At 38.2% G+C, this 24,365-nt stretch overlaps 1 protein-coding gene across 1 annotated transcript in view; it reads right to left on the minus strand.

Moving 5' to 3' along the window:
* Positions 1-24,365, minus strand: part of ROBO1 (roundabout guidance receptor 1) — a 404,089-nt gene that overhangs the window by 6,011 nt on the left and 373,713 nt on the right. The window contains exons 25-27 of the mRNA XM_058661768.1: positions 13,372-13,778; positions 10,076-10,228; positions 1,188-1,496 (exon numbers count right to left, since the gene is read on the minus strand). Coding sequence (XP_058517751.1) covers positions 1,188-1,496; positions 10,076-10,228; positions 13,372-13,778 — 869 coding nt within the window. The remainder of the gene's footprint in view (positions 1-1,187; positions 1,497-10,075; positions 10,229-13,371; positions 13,779-24,365) is intronic.

Here is a 24,365-nt window from a genome sequence, read left to right on the forward strand (position 1 = left end):
ATTTTGTATTCTTTCTTATTTTAAACTGTTCTCTTCCATTCATTCTGTGACACTATTTTTAATAGCTTGGATGTTCTTTTTAAAATATATATTTCTGAAAGGCAGAATTACAAAGAAAGAGAGACATGCAGAGAAATTTGAGTAGTTAGGGAGGAAGGGGGGGCATAATGGAGAGGGCCAGGGGGGAGGGAGAGATTTTGCATCCAATAATGTACTCTCCATAGGCCTACAATGGCCTGGGCTAGGTCGTGCTGAAATCAGGAGCCAGAAACTCTGAGTCTCCCACACGAGTGGCAGGAACTCAACTGCTTGAACCATTATCTGCTGCCTCCCAGGTGTATTAGCACAATGCTGGATGGAATGTGCTGCATGGCCATCATCTTTTTAGGCTCTACAAGCAATAACTTAACCCACTACACCATAGCACCCATCCCTCCTTTGAATAATGATAATTTTCTGCCTAATAATTAATCATCACTTACTAGAGGTGTGCTGGGGCAGGTTCAACATCTCTAAGAGCCCATTGTACAGTGAACTAGAGGTTGGAATATCACTCTCACTATCTTTCAAATAAATGAATCTTCATATTTGTATTACTTTTACAATGTTGTTATGCTGTCATCTACCTCATCTACCAAATTCCAGTCTCTTCTTCATTGCCAATTATTTTTCTAAAAGAAAGCGCTAATCTGATTGTGTCATCTCTCATTTAGAATTCTTTGCCGGCTCATCAGTGACTATTTCAATAAGGCAACACTCAGAATTGTATCCCTAGGTTTTTCAGCTGGACTCAACCACCTTCCTTGTTTACTATTTATCAATTGCTCCTGGAACAAGCACGCTGTCATGCATCAGTTAAATCGGAAACCGATGTTCTCCAAACACTAATTTTAAACTTTCATATATTTTTTCAACACGTTTCCTTTACTTGACATCTCCTTTTCCCTGCATCACTTTTTGAAACCTTACTTTCCTTTAAAAGTCAGCTGAGGAGTCATCATTCTGGGAATCCTTTCATAATATCTCATTCTGGAGTGAACTGAGGTTTGTTTGTTCGTTTGTTTGTATTTGCCTGCATCCCCACTGGAAAGCAAACACCACTTTAGTATAACTTTCTTGTACAGAAATTTGTATCTGGTGAACACATACTCAATTTATACTGAGTTGTTGCTTAACTCTATCAGTACCTTGGATGAGATGAGTCTTTGCTGGTGGAAGGTCTCGTTTTGCTCCCTTGTTCCCTCGTCCTTTCCCATCATTCTGCTGCTCCTGTGCCTCTCTGGGATCCCCTGGATTGGTTCGCATGTCAGCAACTTGTCTTCCATCCAGTACTTCTCTCCCTCTGTAACTGCTTCCTTTTCTATCTGATGATCTGTCAGTTCTTGCTTCTACAGAAGGGAGTTTTGGCACCATTACAGGTCGTACCTCCAGCTGGGCCTTGGATTGGACAGTGGGTGATTTTATAGCAGGTGGTGGCACTGGAGGAGGTGGAAGATCTAAAAAGAAGTAGTTTAAATGCTGTAAAATTCTGATGGCTGAAAAATCACTAAATGTTGTAATTATCATTGGAACCACACTAATTTGCGAGACACTATACCTTAAGTGAACAAAACAATTACAGGCTACCCCAAAATAGGACCAACAATTTTAACACATTCTTGATATACAGCCCAGGACCACTGATTAGCAGAGTTGGAGTTGGCAATTTTCTATTTCTGGGATGGCTAATATTGGCCATTTGTATTGTAACTTCCCCTCTTGAAATGGTAAAAGAGCTTCCTGATTTCACATGTTATTCCTGATTCCAGATGCTTGTACTTAGTCCTTCAAGAACCACTTCAGTTATTGAAATTTGATTTGAATTGGGATCTGTTTGCCATCTCTAATCCTGGCTGTACATTTTCTGATTTTTAGATGAGAAAGTTCCAGCCTTACACTATTTTCCAATCTCAAAACTAGATGTGGTTAGAATCAGGGCTAAGGCCATTAGATTGCTAATTTCCTATTTTAGTGGTTTTTTTTTTAATGCTACTTCAATCAACTGACTTTTTTAAAGATTTATTTATTTTTATTGGAAAGGCAGATATACAGAGAGGAGGAGAGACAGAGAGGAAGATTTTCTGTCTGATGGTTCACTCCCCAAGCAGCCTCCATGGTTGGAACTGAGCCAATCCGAAGCCAGGAGCCAGGAGCTTCTTCCGGGTCTCCCACACAGGTGCAAGGTCCCAAAGCTTTGGGCTGTCCTCTATTCCCTTCCCAGGCCATAAGCAGGGAGCTGGATGGGAAGCAGGGCCGGCGGGATTAGAACTAGTGCTCACATGGGATCCCAGTGCATTCAAGGCAAGGACCTTAATCACTACGCTATTGCGCTGGGCCCTCAACTGAATCTTTACTATCTATATCACACTGATATGTGTGTTCACTAAGAAACATCCTGTGTGTGCATATAGTTATATGTTAAGTATCACATACTATATATCAGCAGGCTAGTTTTTAAATTAATAAATTTTGTATGGTCTGTAAATGGTGTTAAAATATTCAAATGAGGGCTAGCATTGTGGCTTAGCAGTTTAAACTGCCACCTGAAATGCTTAAATTTCATATGAGCCCCGGGATGAGTTGCAGCCGCTCCACTTCCAATCCAGCTCTCTGCTCACATGGTTGGGAGGGAGCAGAGGATGGCTAAAGTCCTTAGGCTCCAGCACTCTGCGGGGAGACACAGCAGGAATTTCAGCCTGACCTAGCCCAGCCATTGCTACCATTTGGGAGGTGAAGCAGCAGAACGAGGGTCATACGCATGCTCTCTCCCTCTGAGACTCTGCTTTTCAAATTAAAATATGTATCATTAAAAACCTACTTAAGTGGTTCTTGGTAGAAAAAGATTCACCAGCCCTGTATTAAAAGGAAAGATAACAATCCATGAAGGATGGCAGTTACTACAATAGCTGACATCAGCAAAGATGGAGGATCTAGCAGTGTTGGTGGTTATTCAGACATAAAAAATATATTTTGGAAAGATCAAGAGAAAAAGCATGTGCTGCCACAGTGGCATAGCAGGCTAATCTTTACCCTGCAGTGTTGGGATCTCATATAGGCACTAGTTTGAGTTCTGGATGCTCCACTTTTGATCCAGCTCCCTGCTAATGATCTGGGAAAGGAGTAGAGGACAGAACAAGTCCTTGTACCCCTACACCACTTAGGGAGGCCCATAAGGAACTCCTTGCTCCCAGACTTGGACTAACACGGTTCTGGTCATTGTGGCCATTTGGGGAGTGAACCAGTAAATGGAACCTCTCTTTTTTCTCTGTAACTCTGACTTTCAAGTAAAAATGAAACAAAACAAAACAAATACGTCTTTATAAGGAAACTGCCAACATTCAAAAAAAAATCGAGATTGTCTAATGATCCAAAGCATATTTCACAGTGGGGAAATGAAAGAATGTAATGTGACTTTTAGAATTTTTGCCGCAGAGTGTGAGAGAAATGCCCCTGGAATGATAGCCTGGGGCACCGAGGACGGGACGCTGGCCATGACAGGCTGTGTATTCAGTATCAGACAGTTGATGAGGTGGAGCCACTGGAGTACTAAAATATATAAAATCAGAATTTCAAGAAAGAAAAAAAAATGCTTAGAGAAGCTTTGGAATTATCAGCATAGCTTTGCTTTTGTCATATTTTTAGAAGTTTTAAATCATTTGCATTATGAGAAAAATGTGATAGGATAATTCAATTAAAAAGCATTGTAATTCTTAGTATTATAATATTTGTTTTTGGACTAAAAAATAAATACACATTTATATGGTTAACATTTCAAAAGTAAAAAAGGGATTTTAGTTGTAAATGCAAATTCTGGTAGCTTCCACAATCAATTTCAAATCTTCATTATTGATTATACAGAGATGATCAGTTTGAATGGGTTACTACAGAATATTCTTCCTATCTTAAAAATCTGCTTTTCATTTAAAAGATTTATTTATTTTTTGCTTATAACTCAGAGTTACAGAGAGCAACAGAGACAGAGCGGCTTTCCATCCACTGATCGATTCCCTTAATGGCTGCAGTGGCCAGAACTGGACTGAACTGAAGGCTAGAGCCAGGAGCTTCTTCCAGGTCTCCCTCCTGTGTGCAGAGGCTGATGTACCAGGGACATCTTCTGTTGCCTTTCCACAAGATTTGTCAAGAGGTGGACTGGAATTGAAGCAGCTGGGACTTGAACAAGCATCTAAAGGGATGCTGGTGCTGCACCCAGCAGTTTAACCTACTACGTCACAGCACAGATCCCTTTTGAGAGGCTGAGAGAGAGAGAGAGAGAGAGAGAGAGAGAGAGAGAGAAAAGAGAGAGAGAGAGAGATCTAAAGATCTCATATTCTGATATGTTCATTACCAAATGCCTGTGACAATTATAGCTGGACCAGGGCTGGATCATTGGCTACGAAATACATGTCAGCCACATATAAAGACCTTCCACACCCTGGTCAAAACAGTGGCCAAAGCATAACCAACAGCACTAATTTTCCTAAGTCTACAAAACTAAAAATTTTGTCTTGCAACATGCATTGCATTGTTACTACTGCATGGTTTTTCTCTTTTGTCCACTGTTTGAAGAGAATTTTCAAAAAAACAATACCTTGAAATAAATACTATGATGAGAGTCTTCCTACATCTGGTACTTATTTATTAAGAACGAAGAGTCAGAACACACACTTTTAAGAGTAAGCTACACTAAGAGACCCAAAGCTGAACAGTTCTAAGTTCAAACTGAGGCTGCAAATACAGTGTCAGGAGGAGGGAAGGCAAAATGAGTGAAGAACCAGATGAAATGAATGACTGTAGATTCACTTCTGCATTGTCTGTTTGCTGTAAACCGAAACAGATAGCAAACACATGTTCTCACAAGGTAATCATAGTCTTTATCATCATGGCACAGCCTGTCTGGGTTTACCAGACTGTAATGGCCATAAGATCATATAAACTGCTGATAATATAAGGCTCTTTAGTAAATGTTTATAAGTACATGTTCCACATAGGTACTATCTATAACACAGCACAAAGGGGAAGCGAACTCAGAAGTAGATTCTAAGAACTGCGTTTCTGCGTATAATTGTCACTGAAACTAGTTAAAAATTAGAAGGAAATGCTGGCTAGTTTGGCAAATCAATTATTTTGTAGGACTTACAAGAGGGTTATTAGTTCAAATAAGGAATCATAGGAATTATATATTTCAAAATATGATAAAATTGCTTAAACCAAATTCAAGTCATGAGTAATTCAAATTTAATTCAATAAATGGGGCAGAAGAAGAATTCTATGGAAGCATATATATGTTCTTTCTTTATGAGAGTGTTTCAAAAAGATCATGGAAATGGAATTAAAAGATGTTTATTTAGGTACAAAAATGTGCAAATCATCCATAAGATTTTATAACATGCATTTCAAGAGCTATTTAAAGACTCTCAAGTTCACACCCATTCTTTCCACATGACCTTCCAAATAACAGCAGAATGCACATGGAGTAGCACAGGAATACGGGCCTGCAGACAATTCCCTGAGCACAGCATTAACTTGCAAGGGACATGGCTTCCGATGTATTTAACTGCTTAAAGTCCCAAGACCTTGTAATTAATGATAAATCAAATCAAAATACCATCATTCAAAAGAGGGTGGTGAATTTATAATTTATGAAAAGTAGGGCTGGAGGAATAACATGGATTTGGTTTTTAAATCAAGTATGTAAATGCACTAGGAAAGCTGAAAAGAGGGGGTGGAAAGAATCTATTAGAAGGTCCTAGAAATGCACTTACACTTTAACTCAGTAAGAGTCCCACTGATAAATATTCATATATTTTAATGCTATCCTTCATCTAGCTAAACTTGTAAGCAGCAAACATGAAATAAATAACTAATTAGAGCATCCTGCATGACTATGGTATGCAGTATTTGTCTGAGCTTCAGAAGCCTTTATCTGCACAGCCAAGGATGACTGTATTGTATGGATGAGCAACTGGTCGTTTGTGATGGACTGTCACATCTCTATGGGGAAGTTCTAAACCCCAATAGGTCAGACTACGACCGCATTTAGTCTTTAAAGTGGTATTGAAGCTGCAATGAGGCCATGAGGGAGGACTCTAATAAAACATGACTGCTGTCCTTATAGCAGAGATGTGGACACAGGCACACTTAGAAAAGACCAAGCAAAGACAGAGGGAGCAGAAAGAAACCTTGCTAACTGGTTGACATCAGATTTCTAATCTGCATGACTGTGAGGGATCACGCTTCTGGGGTCTAAGCCCTCAAAACTCCTGGGTATTTCGTTAAGACAATCGTAGTGAATTACACAGGGATAATTGAGAAGGATCAGCAGAAATGACTCTTTATCAGTTCAGACATGGGTCACTTTTGACCAGATTTTTAAATGTTTCTAGTTTGCTTGAAGGCAGAGAGAGACAGAGAGAGAGAGAGAGAATGAAACTCCCAATCAGTGGTTCACTCCCAAAGCCGGCAACAGCTGGAGGTGGGCCAAGACTGAATCTGAAAGCTAGGATCACTACCCAGGTCTCAAATGTACTTGAGTTACAACCTGCTGCTTCCCTGGGTCTGAATCAGCAGGAAGCTAGAATTCACAGTACTAGTCAGGAATCAAACCTGAAAATTTAATGTAGGATGCATGTGTCTCAATTGTTAGGGTAAATGCTGACTATCATTCTTAATATAGTTTAACAGAAACTCTGCCATAAAAAAAAGCAGAAAGAAAAAAAACATGTGAATCCTCCATTTCCTAATACTATGCATAAGTCATACTTTAAGAACTGTTAGATCTTTAAAATCTACCTCCCAATCTCTCCTTTTTTTTTAAGATTTTATTTTTATTTTGTATTGCAAAGTCAGATATACAGAGAAGAAGAAAGACAGAGAGGAAGATCTTCCATCTGATGATTCACTCTCCAAGTGCCTGCCACGGCTGGAGCTGTGCCGATCTGAAGCCAGGAACCAGGAGGTTCTACTGGGTCTCCCACATGCAGTGCAGAGTCCAAAGCTTTGGCCCATCCTCAACTGCTTTCCCAGGCCACAAGCAGGGAGTGGATGGGAAGCAGGGCTCCCACATCAGGCTCTGTCCATATGGGATTCCAGAGCATGCAAGGTGAGGACTTTAGCTGTACACCACTGTACCGGACTCTGATTTCTCCTCTTACCAAAACTGTATAAAATTTGTCTGTTATACAGGTTCTTCATGACATGGTGTGTAACTATTTTTTAATTCAGCATAGAAATTTGAACAATAGTCTATGAGCAATGACTCATCTTCATTTTATGACCACTGTTGTAAGGACTATGTCAATTCTTTTTATTTATTTAAAAAGGATCTGCAATGGGGACACAGTTGTGGTGTAGCATGAAAAGTTACCACCTGTTTGCAGGCATCCCATATCGGCTCTGGTTGGGGACCTGATTGCTCAACTTCTGATCCAGTTTCCTTTTAATGCATCTTGATAAGCAGCAGAAGGTGTCCAAATTTTGGGGGGCTATACACCACCAATTACTTGGTAGATCTGGAAAAAGTTCTTGGTTCCTGTCTTGGTCCTGACCAAGCCCCAGCCATAGTAGCCACTGTGGATACTTAGGGAGTGAACCAATGGATGGAGAAACTTTCTCTTTCTTTATTACTCTCTTTCTGTAACTCATTGCACAATCATGTAAATAACTATATTTTTAAAAAGAAGGATCTAAGCTTACATGATTTTAATTAATGAATGTGGATCCTGGCATATTTAGAAAATTACACATGGGCCCTGCATGGTAGCCAAGAAACTAAAGTCCTTGCCTTGCATGTGCCAGGATCCTATATGGGTGCCGGTTCTAATCCCAGTGGCCCCACTTCAGCTGCTCCCTGATTATGGCCTGGGAAAGCAGTCAAGGATGGGCCAAAACTTTGAGACTCTGCACCGGTATGTGGGAGACCAAGAAGAATCTCTTGGCTCCTGGCTTTGGATTGGCTCATCTCTAACCATTGTGGCCACTTGGGGAATGAATTCACTGGATAGAAGATCTTCCTCTCTGCCTCTCCTCCTCTCTGTATATGTGACTTTCTAATGAAAGTAAATAAAATTTTAAAAAAGAAAATAACAGATAATTTTCAATGTTTTTTTTCTTTTACTTAACAGTAAGGATCCAGAATTAAACTAGAGACATCTTTAGTATGATAAGCCTAACTTGAAGGAAACTGATTATCAATATGTTGCAAGGAAGTTTAAATTATAATTTAAAAATAGCTTTAGTCATTTCTCTAGTTTATTTTTCTGGCTTAGAGAAAATAATTACTGGTTTTTATACTGCATTATGCATTGTGATAATTTTGTATGATCATTTGTGAAATGAACAACTAAGAATACAAATATTTCTGGTGAAGTTTTTGGTTTTACAAACATTTCACTATATTTCTGTGGTATTTCTGAGATTATCAGCAAAACTTAAGTGCTTCATTATTCAATTTATAGTTATTATTTAGGGATTAGTTTGATTTATATTCAGTTATTGAACTCAGTTAAATAAGTACCGCAGAATGCAGGACAATACATACAGATAACAATTATCAAAGATGGCATAATTTATAGCTATGTTGCTATATTTTTTAAACTGCATGTTTATTTCAAGCATTCTTTCAAACCACTGTGCAATCTCAGACTCCCCTGTAAACAAACATAAATAAGAGATGGCAAGATCTACACAAAGCTATGGCCAGATTTTTCTCTTACTCAGTCAAGCTAGTAGTGCTTACTTCCAGGCCTGATGTTCTGCCAGCTTTCCAGCTAGGCGCACTCTCTTCAAGATCATAAAAATTGATAAAACAGCAATAAAACTTTAAACATGCCATTACAGGGATCCCATAAAAGCACAATTGTTAGTAGAGTTTGAGGATTTACACTTAGTATTTGTCCCTTCCCAGACACAAACCTGCACAAAACCACTGTAATAACCCTTCAAAATCAGATAACATTCTGACAAGTCAGTTTCATTGACAAATGAGTCCTGGGCAGAAGCCAGGAGGCCCAGGTGCCCTGTGTCGTGCCAGTATTTAATGTGGTCTAATATCAGATAGATGCTAGTGAAAGAAAAACACTCAGAATAAAGTACAGATAGCAGCATGGACAGCCACTCATTGCAAAATTACTTGTGCTCATCATGCTGTGAGCTTTGTATTAAATTTTTCTGTCAAGTGGCAGAAATCACAGGGAGAAGTACCTCAGAAAACCCTCCTTGCAACCTCGGATAAGGATCTATAATATTAGGCTTTCATATGATAATGGCAAACGATGCCCTTTTTGAAAAATTGCTGACTGGTAATGAAAGACCTAATCAGATTGTGGACACGCCGGGCCAGGAGGTGGGGAAGCCATGCCTCCACACTCCTACTCTCCATCCTGTTAGCAAATTTAGAAAACTTGACAAGATGGGTGAGTCTGAGAGAATTTATCTTACATGATTTTCCAACAGAGCCTGTGGGATTGTTTTATAAAAGGAGAAGGTGGCAGTTTAATAAATGCTGGGCCACCTGAGGCACTCTCATTTAAAGCTTTGTCTAAACAACATCACAACATGTGCACTGCCCTGCTATGCTCCTTGAATACGAGTGTTACCTCCTTCATGAGCGCCGGGATTGTATATGAACACATGAAGGAAGATGATTCGAGTTGCCTTTGAGGATGCCAAGTGACACCATCATAGTTACAATGAATGTTCAAACAAGTCTATTGCCTTCTGTTTGCAGATGAAATTATATATATAAAAAAAAAGAACGATATTTTGGAAGACATACTGATGAAGGTTAATCCTGTGCCATTTCTTTAACTATAGCCATGTCTTTTGCTAAAAATTATAGAACATCCTTGCAACAACAACAACAAAGGTATACAGGGTTCACTAATAAACAGCAATCAAGATGTTTGACAAGATGTGTAGGTAATGTGACACTGATAATGAATTTTTAATGTAATTTCTAACGTCTGTGATTGCATTTTCTAGAGAGGCGGTGTACGCAGGCGAGATTCATAGATGCTTTCATGCGTTTCAATGGACTTACCATCTGTGTAGGCTTCTCTGCGCAGATGTCCTGGCTGGTGTTTTTGTTTCTTGGCGGGTCTGGCTTTCGGCATTACAGCAGCACTCATGTTGCTGTCAGTGGACACAGGGCTTGTAGGCCGAGGACACTGAGAGGCAGGGAAGTGTCGGCGCCCTGAGGCAAGAAAGAAAGTCGGAGCCAAATTCAGCAATGAATTTTAACTACCATAGAGACAACAAAATTCAATCTTAAATAAAACCTTAAATAAAATCCAGCAAGGAATGGCTTTTTGTTAACATGCTAATTTATCCACCAAATCCCAAAAAGAGCATTTTAAGGTTTTTTTTTTTTTTTTTTTTTTAACCACAGTAAATCCTGACATCTGTCCCTTTAAAATTAATTATACTATCCTCTGGTTTCTCTTCAGATTGTATAATTCTTTCGCCTTCAATCATTAATTTTACTTATTTATTACAGGGAAACACTCCAAATATTTTTGCTACTAGCTTCACCTAAAATGTTATTCTTGCACCAAAATATGAATCGGCTCTTTGCATAGTACAATGTCTACTGCTTTCTCAATTGCAAGTGCCAAGATCCTGTCGAAATAAAAAAAAAGCCCAAATCATATTCCTGCCTTAATTTAATACCATTGTTATGGCATTCGAAAAAGGCAAACTTCTAATATCTTATTATTTGTTTTTCTCCCAGTGATCATAAATTGATCTTACATCACCTATCTGGATTCCTGAAAGTTAACTACCCTACTTTCCTATCTCAAGATTTATTCAGGGGCTGAATTCTTGGGCAACTTCTCTAAAACTTTTGTTTTTGGCAGTGGTGGAATGTAGCTTTAGGTTATTTGTGTTTAAAGGAGCATTATTCCCAGATGCAAGTGCACACTTAGCCATATTATATACACTGCAGCACTATGAAGTTCCCTGTCATCTCAAACAGATGCTATCCCAAAGCAGGTGCAGTCAACATACTGACTCCCGACTGGCAATGTAGAGGTTGATCCGAAGTTTGACCATTACTGTTTGTGGTTCTGACAAATTCAGACACAAATCCAGATCCTCCTACTGTACTACCAGGAACTTCAAATTAAATAAAAATGATCTGTCTTTTATCTGTGAACAGACGTCACAAATAATGAAATCAATGCAGTTAAAGATACTAACTGAAGCATATTAAGTAACAGACATTAATGCAGCCAAGTGAGAAGCAATGTGATTGGATTATTCATTCATATTAACCTCAAGTCACATGACAGTACCATCATTTCCTGAAAAGGGAGCTGTAACAGGCAGAGACCAAGGCATGTTTAGTTCATTAGGATTATGAGCCAAGGGAAAACCAGAAGAGCCACTAAATTACAACATAATAAAATATTAAACCAAACTCTCTTTAGCTGTGATGCAGATTATTACAATTAAAGTTACATATCCATGAAAACAGAGAATTAGGGCTGAGATGTAAAGTATTTTTCATTATATTATGTGAGGCCATCTACTGTTCATAGACCCTAAGGCATAAGTCCATTTACAGAAGAATTTTCTACATTATTTTACATTTCGCTGGTTGAATGAACTGAAACATAGCCTTAAACGTAATCCGAATGCAATAGTTTGAGATGTTTGGTTTCATTTACTTATTTATTTATTTCACAGACGATGAAAAAAATAAGAAACAAATGCTACATATAAAGCTACATGTCCTTTATTCATTAAGAAAGGTAGTTTAGTTTGCTTATTTTATTTCATTTAATAACTACTGGGGAAAAAGACATTGGGTTGGATTTCATAAAATATATTCCTGGCTAAAATTAAATAATATACTCTGCATGCATAAGTTGAGAGACTATATTTGGCTTTACCTGAAACATATTCTTGATAAATAGTAGAGTTGGTTTATGAGTTATATTTTATCTAGATATATCTGCATCCTCTCCCTGTCCCAACGATTTTTTTCTAAAAATGTGGAGGGAGAGCCAGAAAAAGAGCTCTCATTTGCTGGTTCAGTTCCCACATGCTCACAACAATCTGGACGTGGCTGTACCAAAACTGGCACCCAGAACCTAATCTGGGTCTACTACATGGAAAATACTGCTGCCTCATAGGACACGTATCAGCAAAAGATTGAAACCAAAGGGAACCAACTTCAGAGTGGAGTTAGGACTTGAACCAACGCATTACAGTCTGGAATGCAGGTGTCCCAATGGGTCTCTTAATCCCTGGGCAAAATGCCTGTCCATCTGAATATATTTTACACTGTTAAGAAATGACCAATCATAATATCTGGAAAAAACTAGCACTGTTTAACAAGATTAAACTAAAAATGTATTGGTTTATTTCTTTCTTTGAGGTATATTTCTTTACTGTCTACAATATTTTACTCTATTTCTATTTTCTTGGCTACAAGAAATGTACCTGCTCACAACATGTATATGAACAAGTGGGTTGCATATGTATCCATTCTACCTATGTTTCCATTTGAAATGCATGTGAAAATTAGTAATAAATGCCTTAAATTTAACTTCTTTCTTTTGCTTAGTAAACAGGGTTGGGAGGAGAAGGAGACAAATTAAAAATGACATAAACATAATAGATATATAGCCATTAAAATTGCTATTGGCAAAAAAATGAAAACAAAAAAAATACTAGGATGTAGATTATCTACTTTCTAAGTATCAGACTAAAAATGTGAAACATTTTTGCTTGAAAATATGCACAAATTACAAACATCTTTCTATTTTCTTAATTGAATTAACATTCAAATTAGGAAGGCATGAAGACAGTAACTAACAATGGCAATTTTCAATGTCTGAACATAGCATCCAAATATTTACTATTTTTCCTAAAATATTTCAAAGTAAACATATTGCATTTCTAATTAAATATATTTTCTTAGTATAATTATTTGAGTGACTACATTAAAACAATATCATGAACTATTAATTTAATGTCTGTACATCTTGAATGAATTACATCAATCTGTGTAAAAAAATGCATATATATATATTTGAATATGTATATATATAAATACTGGTAAATGAATGCCTTAAAAATGAGAATTTCCCAGGTAGCTTACTGCCATTAATATTACACAGAGTTAATTCAAATATATTAGTTGATTTTAACATCTTGTCAAAATAAGGAATAATTCAACTCAGTCATATCCATGTACCTTGGTTTCCTTAGGCAACAAAGACAGTAATTAGAGTCGCCTTTAATATTGGACACAAGATAATAGGTCATCAGCAGTAGGCATACACACAGAACTGTCTTTTCTAACTTGGTGAACGCTGCATGGCTTACCAGTTGCATCCTGCATTTGACGTCGTGCCACTTTCAGACCTGCATACTCTGCTGCTGCTGCAACCGCTTGGGCAAAATCAGCATCCGTGAAAAAGGAGCCATCGGATGAGCTCACGCTGGAGCGCCCGCTGGAAATGTTGTCCTCCTCAGAGGCTGAGCCCCAGCCATTGATCATGGAGCCAGTAACAGAGCTCTCCAGGTCCCCAACACTGGAGGCAGGCGTCTGCTCCAGACCACGTAACAGAAGCCTTCTGGTTTGCATCTTGGCTACTTCCATGTCGGCTTCATCCTCTTCCTCTTCTGGCGCATCCGTATCCATATCTGACACAAGGGGTCCAGAAATGTAGCCATAGGTGTGTGGTGGGGAAATCGGCCGTGGCGGAGGAGGTGGACTCACAGGCTGTCGTCTGCTGAAAACCAAAAATCAAAATGCCTCGATTTATTATTTACAACATAAATGGACAAGAAACTCAGAAATGTATTAACTTGAGCTTTGCTTTACTTGTGCTAACTTGTTTACGAAAACCAAACCAAACAAAAAACCCTGGAATCCGTATATGTCAAAATTTGTTTTTTCCTGTGATATGAAATATGTTAGCCACCTTGCACGTATTCTCATGTCTTATCACTTGGATTATTTTCAGTTAAAAAGGAGGAGGCATTTGGAGAATACACATCTACTTATTTGTCAGAGTGTTGCAAACATTCAGGATAGCAGTCCTAAAATAGTTACCCACCACCACTATAAGGAAAAGAATTTAACAGAATTAAAAAAGCTATGTAGTCAGCGTATTACACAACTTTCTTTGATTTTACTCCATTTGAAAAGGGTATGCCTGGGATTTACTGAATTAGCCACTTCATCATACTAGCTAGCCTAAACTCTATTGCTCTAAGTGCTACTGCCATTTACTTACTTAACAAAAGACTTACAGCATTTTTCAGATGTCCTAGCTTTACTTGAGAACAAAAGATGAGATGAAATGAAATAGTATCCCATAATGCAAGCTCATGGAGTTACCAAAGCTGTTCTCAACCATATTTACACAGTCTTGATGAACAACAGCACGTAAAACAAGCCTGTCCATCAACACCATCATCTACACTGGATGACTGAGAAGGAAGACAGCAGTTGGCATTCAGAGGAAAACAATTTTTTTTTTTTAAAGATTTATTCATTTCACTACAGTCAGATATACAGAGAGGAGGAGAGACAGAGAGGAAGATCTTCCGTCCGATGATTCACTCCCCAAGTGAGCCACAACGGGCCGATGCGCGCCAACCCGAAGCCGGGAACCTGGAACCTCTTCCGGGTCTCCCACGCGGGTGCAGTGTCCCAATGCATTGGGCCGTCCTCGACTGCCTTCCCAGGCCACAAGCAGGGAGCTGGATGGGAAGTGGAGCCGCCGGGATCAGAACCGGCGCCCATATGGGATCCCGGGGCCTCCAAGGCGAGGACTCCAGCCGCTAGGCCATGCCGCCGGGCCCGGAAAACAATTTTTGTGGGAAGAAGTTGTTCTTAGAAGACTCATAAAAGATTACAGTCATCTCTCATACATCCATGGGGACTGACTACAGCAACCCCAAACACAGACAACTGTAAGGAAAATCCAATTTTTATAGGACATGGAAGAAGAGTACATATAACTTAGATATGTACTTTCAAATGATCTCCAGTTCGCTTAAAATCACAACAGAAAGTAAATGTTGTATGTGATAATTATACTCGTCTAGCCAGTAAGGATAGGACAATTCTTTATATTTTCAAATATTCTTTCAAATATGTTCATATATTAAGCTTTTGTTACTTTTTGCCTTTATTATACAGCAAGTATACCATGAAGTGGAGCTACATTGCAGTATGCATCTCTACTTTTGAAGAAAGGATGGACTCCCAATAAAACTGTTAAACATAGCTTGATGTTAGAATACTGGACTTTATACCAGGTCAACATCAGGACACAAATAGAAGAATGATGGACTTGTGACTGCTGTTTAGGGACTAAACTATTGTAACAATATAGGGAAAAAAGGTTGAGGGGAGGGGATGGAAGAGGGTAGAAGGAAAAATCCCTGAGCTTAAGGACCTGTGTTGTTAGTTTTTTTTTTTTTAATTTAACTACATTTTAACAGGTTCAATGTGATTTGTAGATAAAATTCTAAGAAATTCTATTACTTTCCTTCCCCCTTCCTCTCATTCCTCTTCCTTATCTCTTCTGTTTTTTGCTTTTTTAAAAAAAGCATTTCAGTTAACATATTTGAAACTTCCATTACAAAAAACCTTGGGCCAGGGCCCGGCGGCGTGGCCTAGTGGCTAAAGTCTTTGCCTTGAACGCCCCGGGATCCCATATGGGCGGGCGCCGGTTCTAATCCCAGCAGCTCCACTTCCCATCCAGCTCCCTGCTTGTGGCCTGGGAAAGCAGTTGAGGACGGCCCAATGCATTGGGACACTGCACCCGCGTGGGAGACCCGGAAGAGGTTCCAGGTTCCCGGCTTCGGATGGGTGCGCATCGGCCCGTTGTGGCTCACTTGGGGAGTGAATCATTGGATGGAAGATCTTCCTCTCTGTCTCTCCTCCTCTCTGTATATCTGGCTGTAATAAAATGAATAAATCTTTAAAAAAAAAAAAAAACCTTGGGCCAGTTGGATGGCTCAGTTGGCTAATCTTCCACCTCCTAGTGCCTGCATTCCACATGGGCACCAGTTCATGTCCTGATTGCTCCACTTCCAATCCAGCTCTCTGCTTGTGGCCTGGGAAAGCAGTACCCATGTGAGACACCCAGAGAAAGCTCCTGGCTTCAGAGTGTTCAGCTCTGTCCATAAAAGTCACGTGGGGAGTGAAAACAGTGGATGGAAAATCCTTATCCCTATAAATCCACCTTTCCAACAAAAATAAACCTTTTAAAAAATAAACATAAATAGTTTGTAGTTTTCTTCAAATAGGTCTCCTACATTTTTGGTTACATTTATTCCCAGATATTTCATACTTTTCTCTGTTATTTTGAATTGTATCTTGCTGGTTAAATCTTTTCCCATCTTGGGGCTGTTCGCATACACTATGGCTGTTAATTTTTGTTCATTAATTTTGTACCCTGCCACTCTACCAAACTCTCGTATAAGTTCTAGCAGTCACTGTATTGAGTCTCTTGGCTCTTCTACATAAAGAATCATATCATCTGCGTATAGTGAGCATTCCTAGGAATATAACCTGAACACTTGTTTTATGAGAAACCAACATGCACTCCTATGTTCATAGCAGCACAATCAGTAACTGCAAAAACATGGAAACAGCCAAAATGCCCATCAGCAGAGGATTGGATAGGAAAGCTATGGTTTATCTACTCCATGGAATACTACTCAGCTATTAAAAAAAACAAAATGCAGTTCTTTGTGGCCAAATGGGCCAAACTGGAAACCATAATGCTAAGGGAAATGAGCCAATCCCAAAAGGTTAAATACCACATGTTTGCCTTAATTTAAGATGATATGATGTTATGTATGACATGTTATGTATATTATATATTGTGTATAAACTAAAATTGAAATGTCAATGAGGTGGTCACAGAAGGTGGTTAAGAACTCGCATTTACTTTTAACATATTGGTTACTCATTACTATGTCAATTAATTCCATAATGATGTAAATTTTTGCTGATGGTATGTTGGAGCTTTTAATTGATCGGGATGATACTCTGCTGGCTCTGTCTTCAGACCAGAGAGGGTATACCTAAGAAGCCGTTGAACTTGACTGGACAATAAGATGCTGGACTCTATGTTTGGTATATGCTTGCAATGGGGGAATCTTAACTGAACTTGAACTGTGGTTATGCAATAAGGTGGAGGAATCCACCATGGTGGGAGGGTTTGGGGAGGGTTGGGGAGAACCCAAGTACCTATGAAACGGTGTCACATAATACAAAGTAATTAATGAATTAAAAAAATAAACATAAAAAGGCTTGATACTTCATCTTTGGACATGGAGGACTGAGTGTAATCCCTAAATGAGCAGAATGTCAGTCAAAAAGGAAGACATACAGTGATGCTGACTGGCACACTGGTTAGTTAGCACCATCATTTGAACACAGTTGCCCCTCAGAAGTTCATATTAGAACTTATTTCCCAATGTCACAAAGTCGAGAGCTGTAGGAACTTCCATCTACCTCTCCGCACAGTGTGAGGCCCTGAGCAGAAATTCCACATTCGAGAATTATGATACAATATTAACCCCTATAATTAAATAGCATCCAGTTTCAGGTCTTCTACAGAAAGCAGACTAAGTCAGTGATTTGCTCAACAGCCCCATTAATTCGCGAGAAAAGGTAAAGTGATACATGAAGATAAACAGATGGAATGGTCATGACATAACTCAAAAGAGAAAAAAAATGAAGATAGTTGAGGTTAGGATCCTCATTTGTGGTTTCCACCGGTTGAAAAAGTAGGAAAGACAAGGTAAGTTTAGGAATGTCTTAGAATCTACTTGAAGACGTGGACTGGCACTGAAGACGGGCATGCTGACAGATGCAACCCAGGATTGGAGCCCTCCTTAGTGAGGGAAGATAGTGCTGAGTCCCCAACACATCATGAAACTCACAGAATAAGACAGGAGAGAAGAATCTCTAGTTATTAGAGATAAATAAAGAGAAGACTGGCTCTTCATCTTGGTCTCCTGATTTTTATTTTGTTTTCTTCTCTGCTTTCGTAAGTAGAAGCAGGTGGAAGAGGATGAATGGCAGAATATGGTCCTATCTCCCTGCCACCACAGACAGGTGCGTTCTGCACATGATGTCTGAGAATGCACAATTACACTTTCCAATCAATAGTACTAGTTCTTAAATTAAAATCAAGCAGAGACCAAATTTGAGAATTTAATAACATCAAAACCATACAGGATCTTGTGAGATTTCTACCACAGAGAAGGAAATGAAGTGTTACATCGTAGTTTTTATTGTCTCAAAGATGATAACTCACAAACTGAACTGAGATACTCTAATTATCCTATTTCTTTAATACAAATGAAAAACACCACAAATAAATGATTAAAATATTGAACCTACTCCTTTAGTTCTCACAATATTTTACTGTTACTTTTTGTTTTGGGGATACAGAGACAAACACACAGAGGGATACCCAATCACTGATTCATTCTCCAAATATCTGCAATAGATAGTGCTGAGTGAGCAGAAGAAGTCGCCTAAGTACCTAGCAGGACTCAACTACTCGAGTCATCACTTTTTGCCTCCCAGCTTGCACGCTCGCAGGAAGTTATAATAGATAATGAAATTGAGACTTAAACCCAGACATTGCAATATGGGATGAGAGCATACCCATCAGGGACTTACCCACCACACTGAATGCCTGCCTCTTGAGTTACTTTTAAAATTACTATTTTATCCTTAAGGATATCGAAATTCATAGTAATTGAAGACCTTGCCAAAAGCGAATATGTATCAAATCCAAAATTTAAAATCAATTTTATTTCCAGTTATGACCTTCCAATACTGATATTATTCATACATGCATACACAGAGATATAAATATGTATTACTATACACATGATTGAAGATATATGCCACAAATATATAAACACATACACATATATATACACTTATATATATGTATATGTATATACACATACAGAGTTGTCCAACATACTGCATTGTTTTTCATTTCTGGGTGGCTTTTAATGTGTCTGTGTGTGGCAATAGAAAAAAAATATAAAAAATGTGCCAAAGCTGAAGTTATTTAGGAGATTAAAACTGATAATTGCTTCAGTGTGGAGTGCGTTACCCTCATAGGAGGAAAGCCATTGTTTAATTTTGGAATGTAATAAAATACCATACCTAAAAGCTAATATACAGCATTTGTCACCATCCCCATACAAAATATCACAAAAATTCCTTTTAATAAAGACATACTAAGACTGATTAGCACAAAAGGGACTATTTTGGCCATCAATAAAGGGCTGTAGAATGCAATTTCACATGAAGAGATTCCAACATTCTTGTGTTTGGATAATTCACATTCTGTAGAATAAAAATAACTTCATGTTAAACAAGGGCTGGCTTTTAACTACTACCACCCTGTGCAAATGCTGAGCAAACACACAAAAATTTATTCAAACCATCTGTAAATAAGACAAGTCCAGAGAATGTGCGATAAACATGTACAGTTTGAAATATGTAATATATTCTATTTGAAAACAAAAGCTATTTCAGGATGCTGCACTCAAGTGGGACTTGTCGCAAATGAACCTCAGCCCTTTAGAATTCTCCCCCTGAGGGGTTTCAACGTCTTCTGAAATAATGTACAAGTATATGACTGCGAATCACAACACTCTAGGCGCCTGCAAAAATGATGCTTTCATAAACATGTTCAAGAGAAAAAGGGAATGCTGCCATTAATTTGTGAGAACAGGTGTTTATACAGTGCCCCACATAGCGTTTACCAGGCAGAAAACAAAAAGAGTTATGTATCTACACCTTGGAGCTTCTTTTCTAACACTGATATAGATTATTCTTCATATAATTGACTATCCCCTGTATTGCAGATACAGGAGATATTAATTCACCTTTGATTCCTCATTTCTTTTCTTCCCACTTACATTCTATTTGCTTGTTTTAATCTCAATAACTTTTCTATTCCATACAGGCAAGTTAGTCTTACTTTTCAAGAGATTTGTTTTACTTTATATCAATTGCAACCAGCTAACTAAAACAAGATACTTTTTGAATTTATATGTTAAACTATATTGTTTAAAAGCTTAATTAAGTTATTGTCATAACTGTCCAAAAAGAGAATTGTCATCTTGTTTAATTAGTTTCAGAAAAGAATGAAACAACCATCTGCAATTCCCGTAGCAATGCAACTTTTAATGACTAATTAATATTGCAGAGTTACAATGGTCAGTAATGTAAAAGTTAGTAAATATTAACATTACCTTGCTTGTGCCACTAACTCATAAACATACAATAAATGAATTTTGTAAGCATTTATTCTGTTCCTACTTGGGCACTCTGGTAGATTCATACTAAACAGATTGCAAACATTAAGAGTTTAGGAACTGGCATGTAAGAACTCCACATTAAGGTACCCTTACTGATGTTAACTACCATTTATCTTGCCAAAGCAGATATTCTGTATTTAAAACAAGAATTCCTATTCTCAATGCTCTCCTGAAATAAGATATTGTAATTTAACCTATTAAGGGAGGGAGCTTAATTCCATACACTTAAATTTGAAGTGAGCCTGTGTCTGCTTCAACTGATTAGAATGTGGTAAAAATGAGACTGGGACCTTATTCCAAAGTCAGATTCTTAACTGGCCTTGCAACTTTTTTCATCTTCTTAGATGCCAAGTTCTGAGCGAGAAGTACCACTAACCTTGCTGCACCATGTTAGGAGAAGCCCAGACTGGGAGGTCAGATCCCAAAGAATAGGAATCGGTGAAGTCATTGTTACACAGTACTAGAAACTGAAACTCAGGCACTAGGTTAGGTATCTAATTAAATAAAACACCTATTGCCCTTGTGTGTAGAAACTTCTAGTCCAGTGGAAGGAACTAACGACAGAGAAAGCATTCAGTGACAATGCAGTAAAAGCACCACGATGGATAAAATGCAAGGAATTGTGGGAATGCATAGAAATGGTTCCTGTTCCAGTAGAGGGACATCAGGAATGATTCTGAGAGAATCTGCTTTTTGATCTTGCATGGAAAGGATACAGGGGTGTTGGCTCCAAAGAGAGAGAGAGAGTAACGGTATTACGGGAAGATGAGGTAGCATATGCAAAGTCACTGAGGTGAGCGAGAAAAGTGCTCATTACAGGAACAGAAGGACACTGAGAGTGAAGACAACAAAGACAGTGATGAGGGAGTGGCGATGGGTAAGGATGGAGGGCACACTGGGTCAGAGCACAAAAGGCCTTGATTGCTACATTAAGGCATCTTGCCTTTATTTTAAGGGAAATGGGAAGTCACTGAGAAGTTTAAACAGTGGAAAGACCTGATCAGCATTGCATTTATGAAAATGCCTTAGTACAGGCTATAGCAGGGATTAGATTGAAGAAAGGGCAAGGCTAAAGGCAACAGGACCACTTAGCAGAATATTATTGTAATGCAGGCAAGAGAAAATGACTATTGGAACTAGGAAAGTGCATTTATGCCTGGAGTTACATGTACCATTCAAAGGCATGGTGAGGCAGCAAAAATCTGCAGGAACAAATACTTGGATATTTGCATTTATGGTTCTGGAATGAGATCTGTAAAGCAATGGCTATCTATCATTAATGAGTACATCATTAGCAAAGTGACAGGATGATAAGAAACAGAACTTATCCCACTGATGGGGCAGGTATTCAAATGGGTCAAGAGATGGAGAAGAGGCTTTGTTCCAGAACCTAACCATAGATCAAAATCACAACATTGTATACAATCTCAAAAAGATGTTCATAACATACATGATCAACACCAGGGAACTGGCGAAAAGGATCACAGCACACATTAACATGTGTCTAAATAAAAAATTATAAACAGAGAAACATACCTAGGATCAGTGAAAACAGTGGCTTATAAAATAGTGCAGCATATCACAAATCCAAGCACTGTGAGTATATGTGGAGATGAAGAATCGAGTGGATATTCACTCACAGATCTAAACTGTGACTCTTTCTGAAGACACAGTTCATTGGCATGTTCATATTTTCACTTTATCTGTTTTTTCAAACTTTCCATATTAATATGGTAAATAAATTCATAGTCAATGCATAAAGAGCTTTTAAAATCATCAATTAATAATTAAATGAGCCAGAAAGAAAGACAGACATAGAACAGAGTGTTCTTATTCACTGCCTCCCTCTCTAAATGCTCACAATGGCCAAATTCAGAGCTGACACCTGGAAACTCAGTTCAAGTTTTTTATACGAGTGGTATGGACACATTCAGCTGAGCCATCCCCACTGCCTCCCAGGATCTGCATTAGCAGGAAGCTGGAGTCATGAGCTTGAGCCAGAGACGTGACCCAGATGGTATGTGGGTTAACTGTTAACTGCTAGGTTAAAGCTTAAATCTTAAGAGATCTTTTGTTGTGTTTTGCGTTTTAAATCCTATCTGTCTACTTTTAATTAGCACCAATGTTATTTCCAGCAATGACACTGATAATAATATTAATGATAGTTTTAAAGATTGAAAATACATTTTACAAAAGGCTGAGCACAAGCAAATATAAGTGCAAATAGTTGCTATTATTTCCCAATGTTATATATCTATCTCAAGTTCACATAAGTACCTATCACTCTAAAGCAGTTGCAGGGAAGTTAACTTCAATTTTTACTACAATACTAGATGTCACTTATCAATTACTTGAAAAAAGCTCTGCAGAACTCAAATATATGAGTTTGCCAAGAACTATGCCCTCAAAGTGCTTGTAATTAAATAGAGGGACAATCGATACAAATAGCAAATTCTAATGCATCATGAAAACAGACTTCTTTGGAAACAGATATATGAAAACTAAAGAAAGGGATAGTTGATTTTTACCAGCTAGAAGAAATCTTCACTTAGGCAATATTTAAGTGGGACCTTGAAAGATTAGAAGTGCTTCCCAGATGATCAAAAAGCAGCACGAGACATCAGTATGTTAAATTCAAATTCAAAGATTTCAACCAAACTGATTAAGAAAGCAGGAGTATGAATGTTCGGGAATGAGAGATAAGCAAATGGAAACAGATTGTGAAAACTCTTGAAAATCAGGACAACCAGTGAGAATTGATTCTAAAAGGAAAACATTATCAGACTTATGTGCAGTGCGGGATTGAAAAGAAACAGGAATATGGGCGAGAGATGAAGAGTAGAGACCAGTTCCGAGATGGGACAGTATTTCAATGAATAAGGATCAAAGGCCTGCGGTAGCAGATGTGAGAATGAAGATGAAGAGATTCAAGAGCTATTTTAGAAGAGACTGGAAGGAATTTGGTGCTAGTTAATTTTACGACACTGGTCAAATACAGAATGATTGATTATTCAGAACAAGATAGCCATAAAAGTATCTCAAGATATTAAGGTAAAAAGTCAAACAAAGTAGAATTTAGATAAGGACCTGTGGAGATTTTCCAGAGAACATAACATTCAGGAGAAAGGACATGGCCAGAAAAACAACATTGGGAACCATAAAAAACAACAACAACAACAACAAAAAAAAACAAGGAACACAAGTGAATCAAACAATGGCATGGTATCAAAAGAGAAAGGCACAAGGACAGAAGGGAACAGTATCTGTTGCTTATTTACCTCACTTCAGATACTTTACATACACTATCTCATTTGATTTTTGAAATCATCTACAAAACTGCATCATTGCAGAAAGTGAGTATAATAAAGGCCGAAGCCTTTAGATTTCAGCATTAGGATGCTGGATGGGAGCAAAATGGCATAAACAAGACATGGAGGCTTAAGATGTGAATGGGAACTAGGAAGTAAGTAATTAAACAACACTGAGTGGCAGAACACACGCTAGAAGGGTGAGCCAAGGAAATGCGAAAGTGGAGGAGTAGCAGAGTTAACAGTAAAGAGTAGGAAGGATAAGACAAAATGAAGATGAGGAAGCTAAAATGTCAGCATGCCAGGATAAGGAAAAGTAAATCAGTTTTGCTTCCGCGGGGGTGGTAAGGATTATGTAAGGCTACGTAAGGGAGACAGAAGAACAAGCTAAGCGGGAAGATAATCGGTTACTACTGATGATAGAGTGAGCAAATACAGAATCTGAGCCAATGAAAGTGTTGCTAGTTTAGAGCTAAATAGTCTCTATTAGTCTCTTCTTTGCTCCTAGAAAGGGTAGTAGAATGATCTGAGAGCTGAATAGTGAAAAGATGTTTTCCTGGCTCCCAATCTCCATGAAGTTCCAGGGATATTATATTTAAACCTTTGGCAAACAAACTTACTCCTGGTGACATAGACGATGACTTAGGTACTTCTTTATTTTTAGGAGACATTATTATTTTATTT

Source organism: Ochotona princeps, chromosome 3 (genome assembly GCF_030435755.1).
Source record: "Ochotona princeps isolate mOchPri1 chromosome 3, mOchPri1.hap1, whole genome shotgun sequence".
NCBI classification, from domain to species: Eukaryota; Metazoa; Chordata; class Mammalia; order Lagomorpha; family Ochotonidae; genus Ochotona; species Ochotona princeps.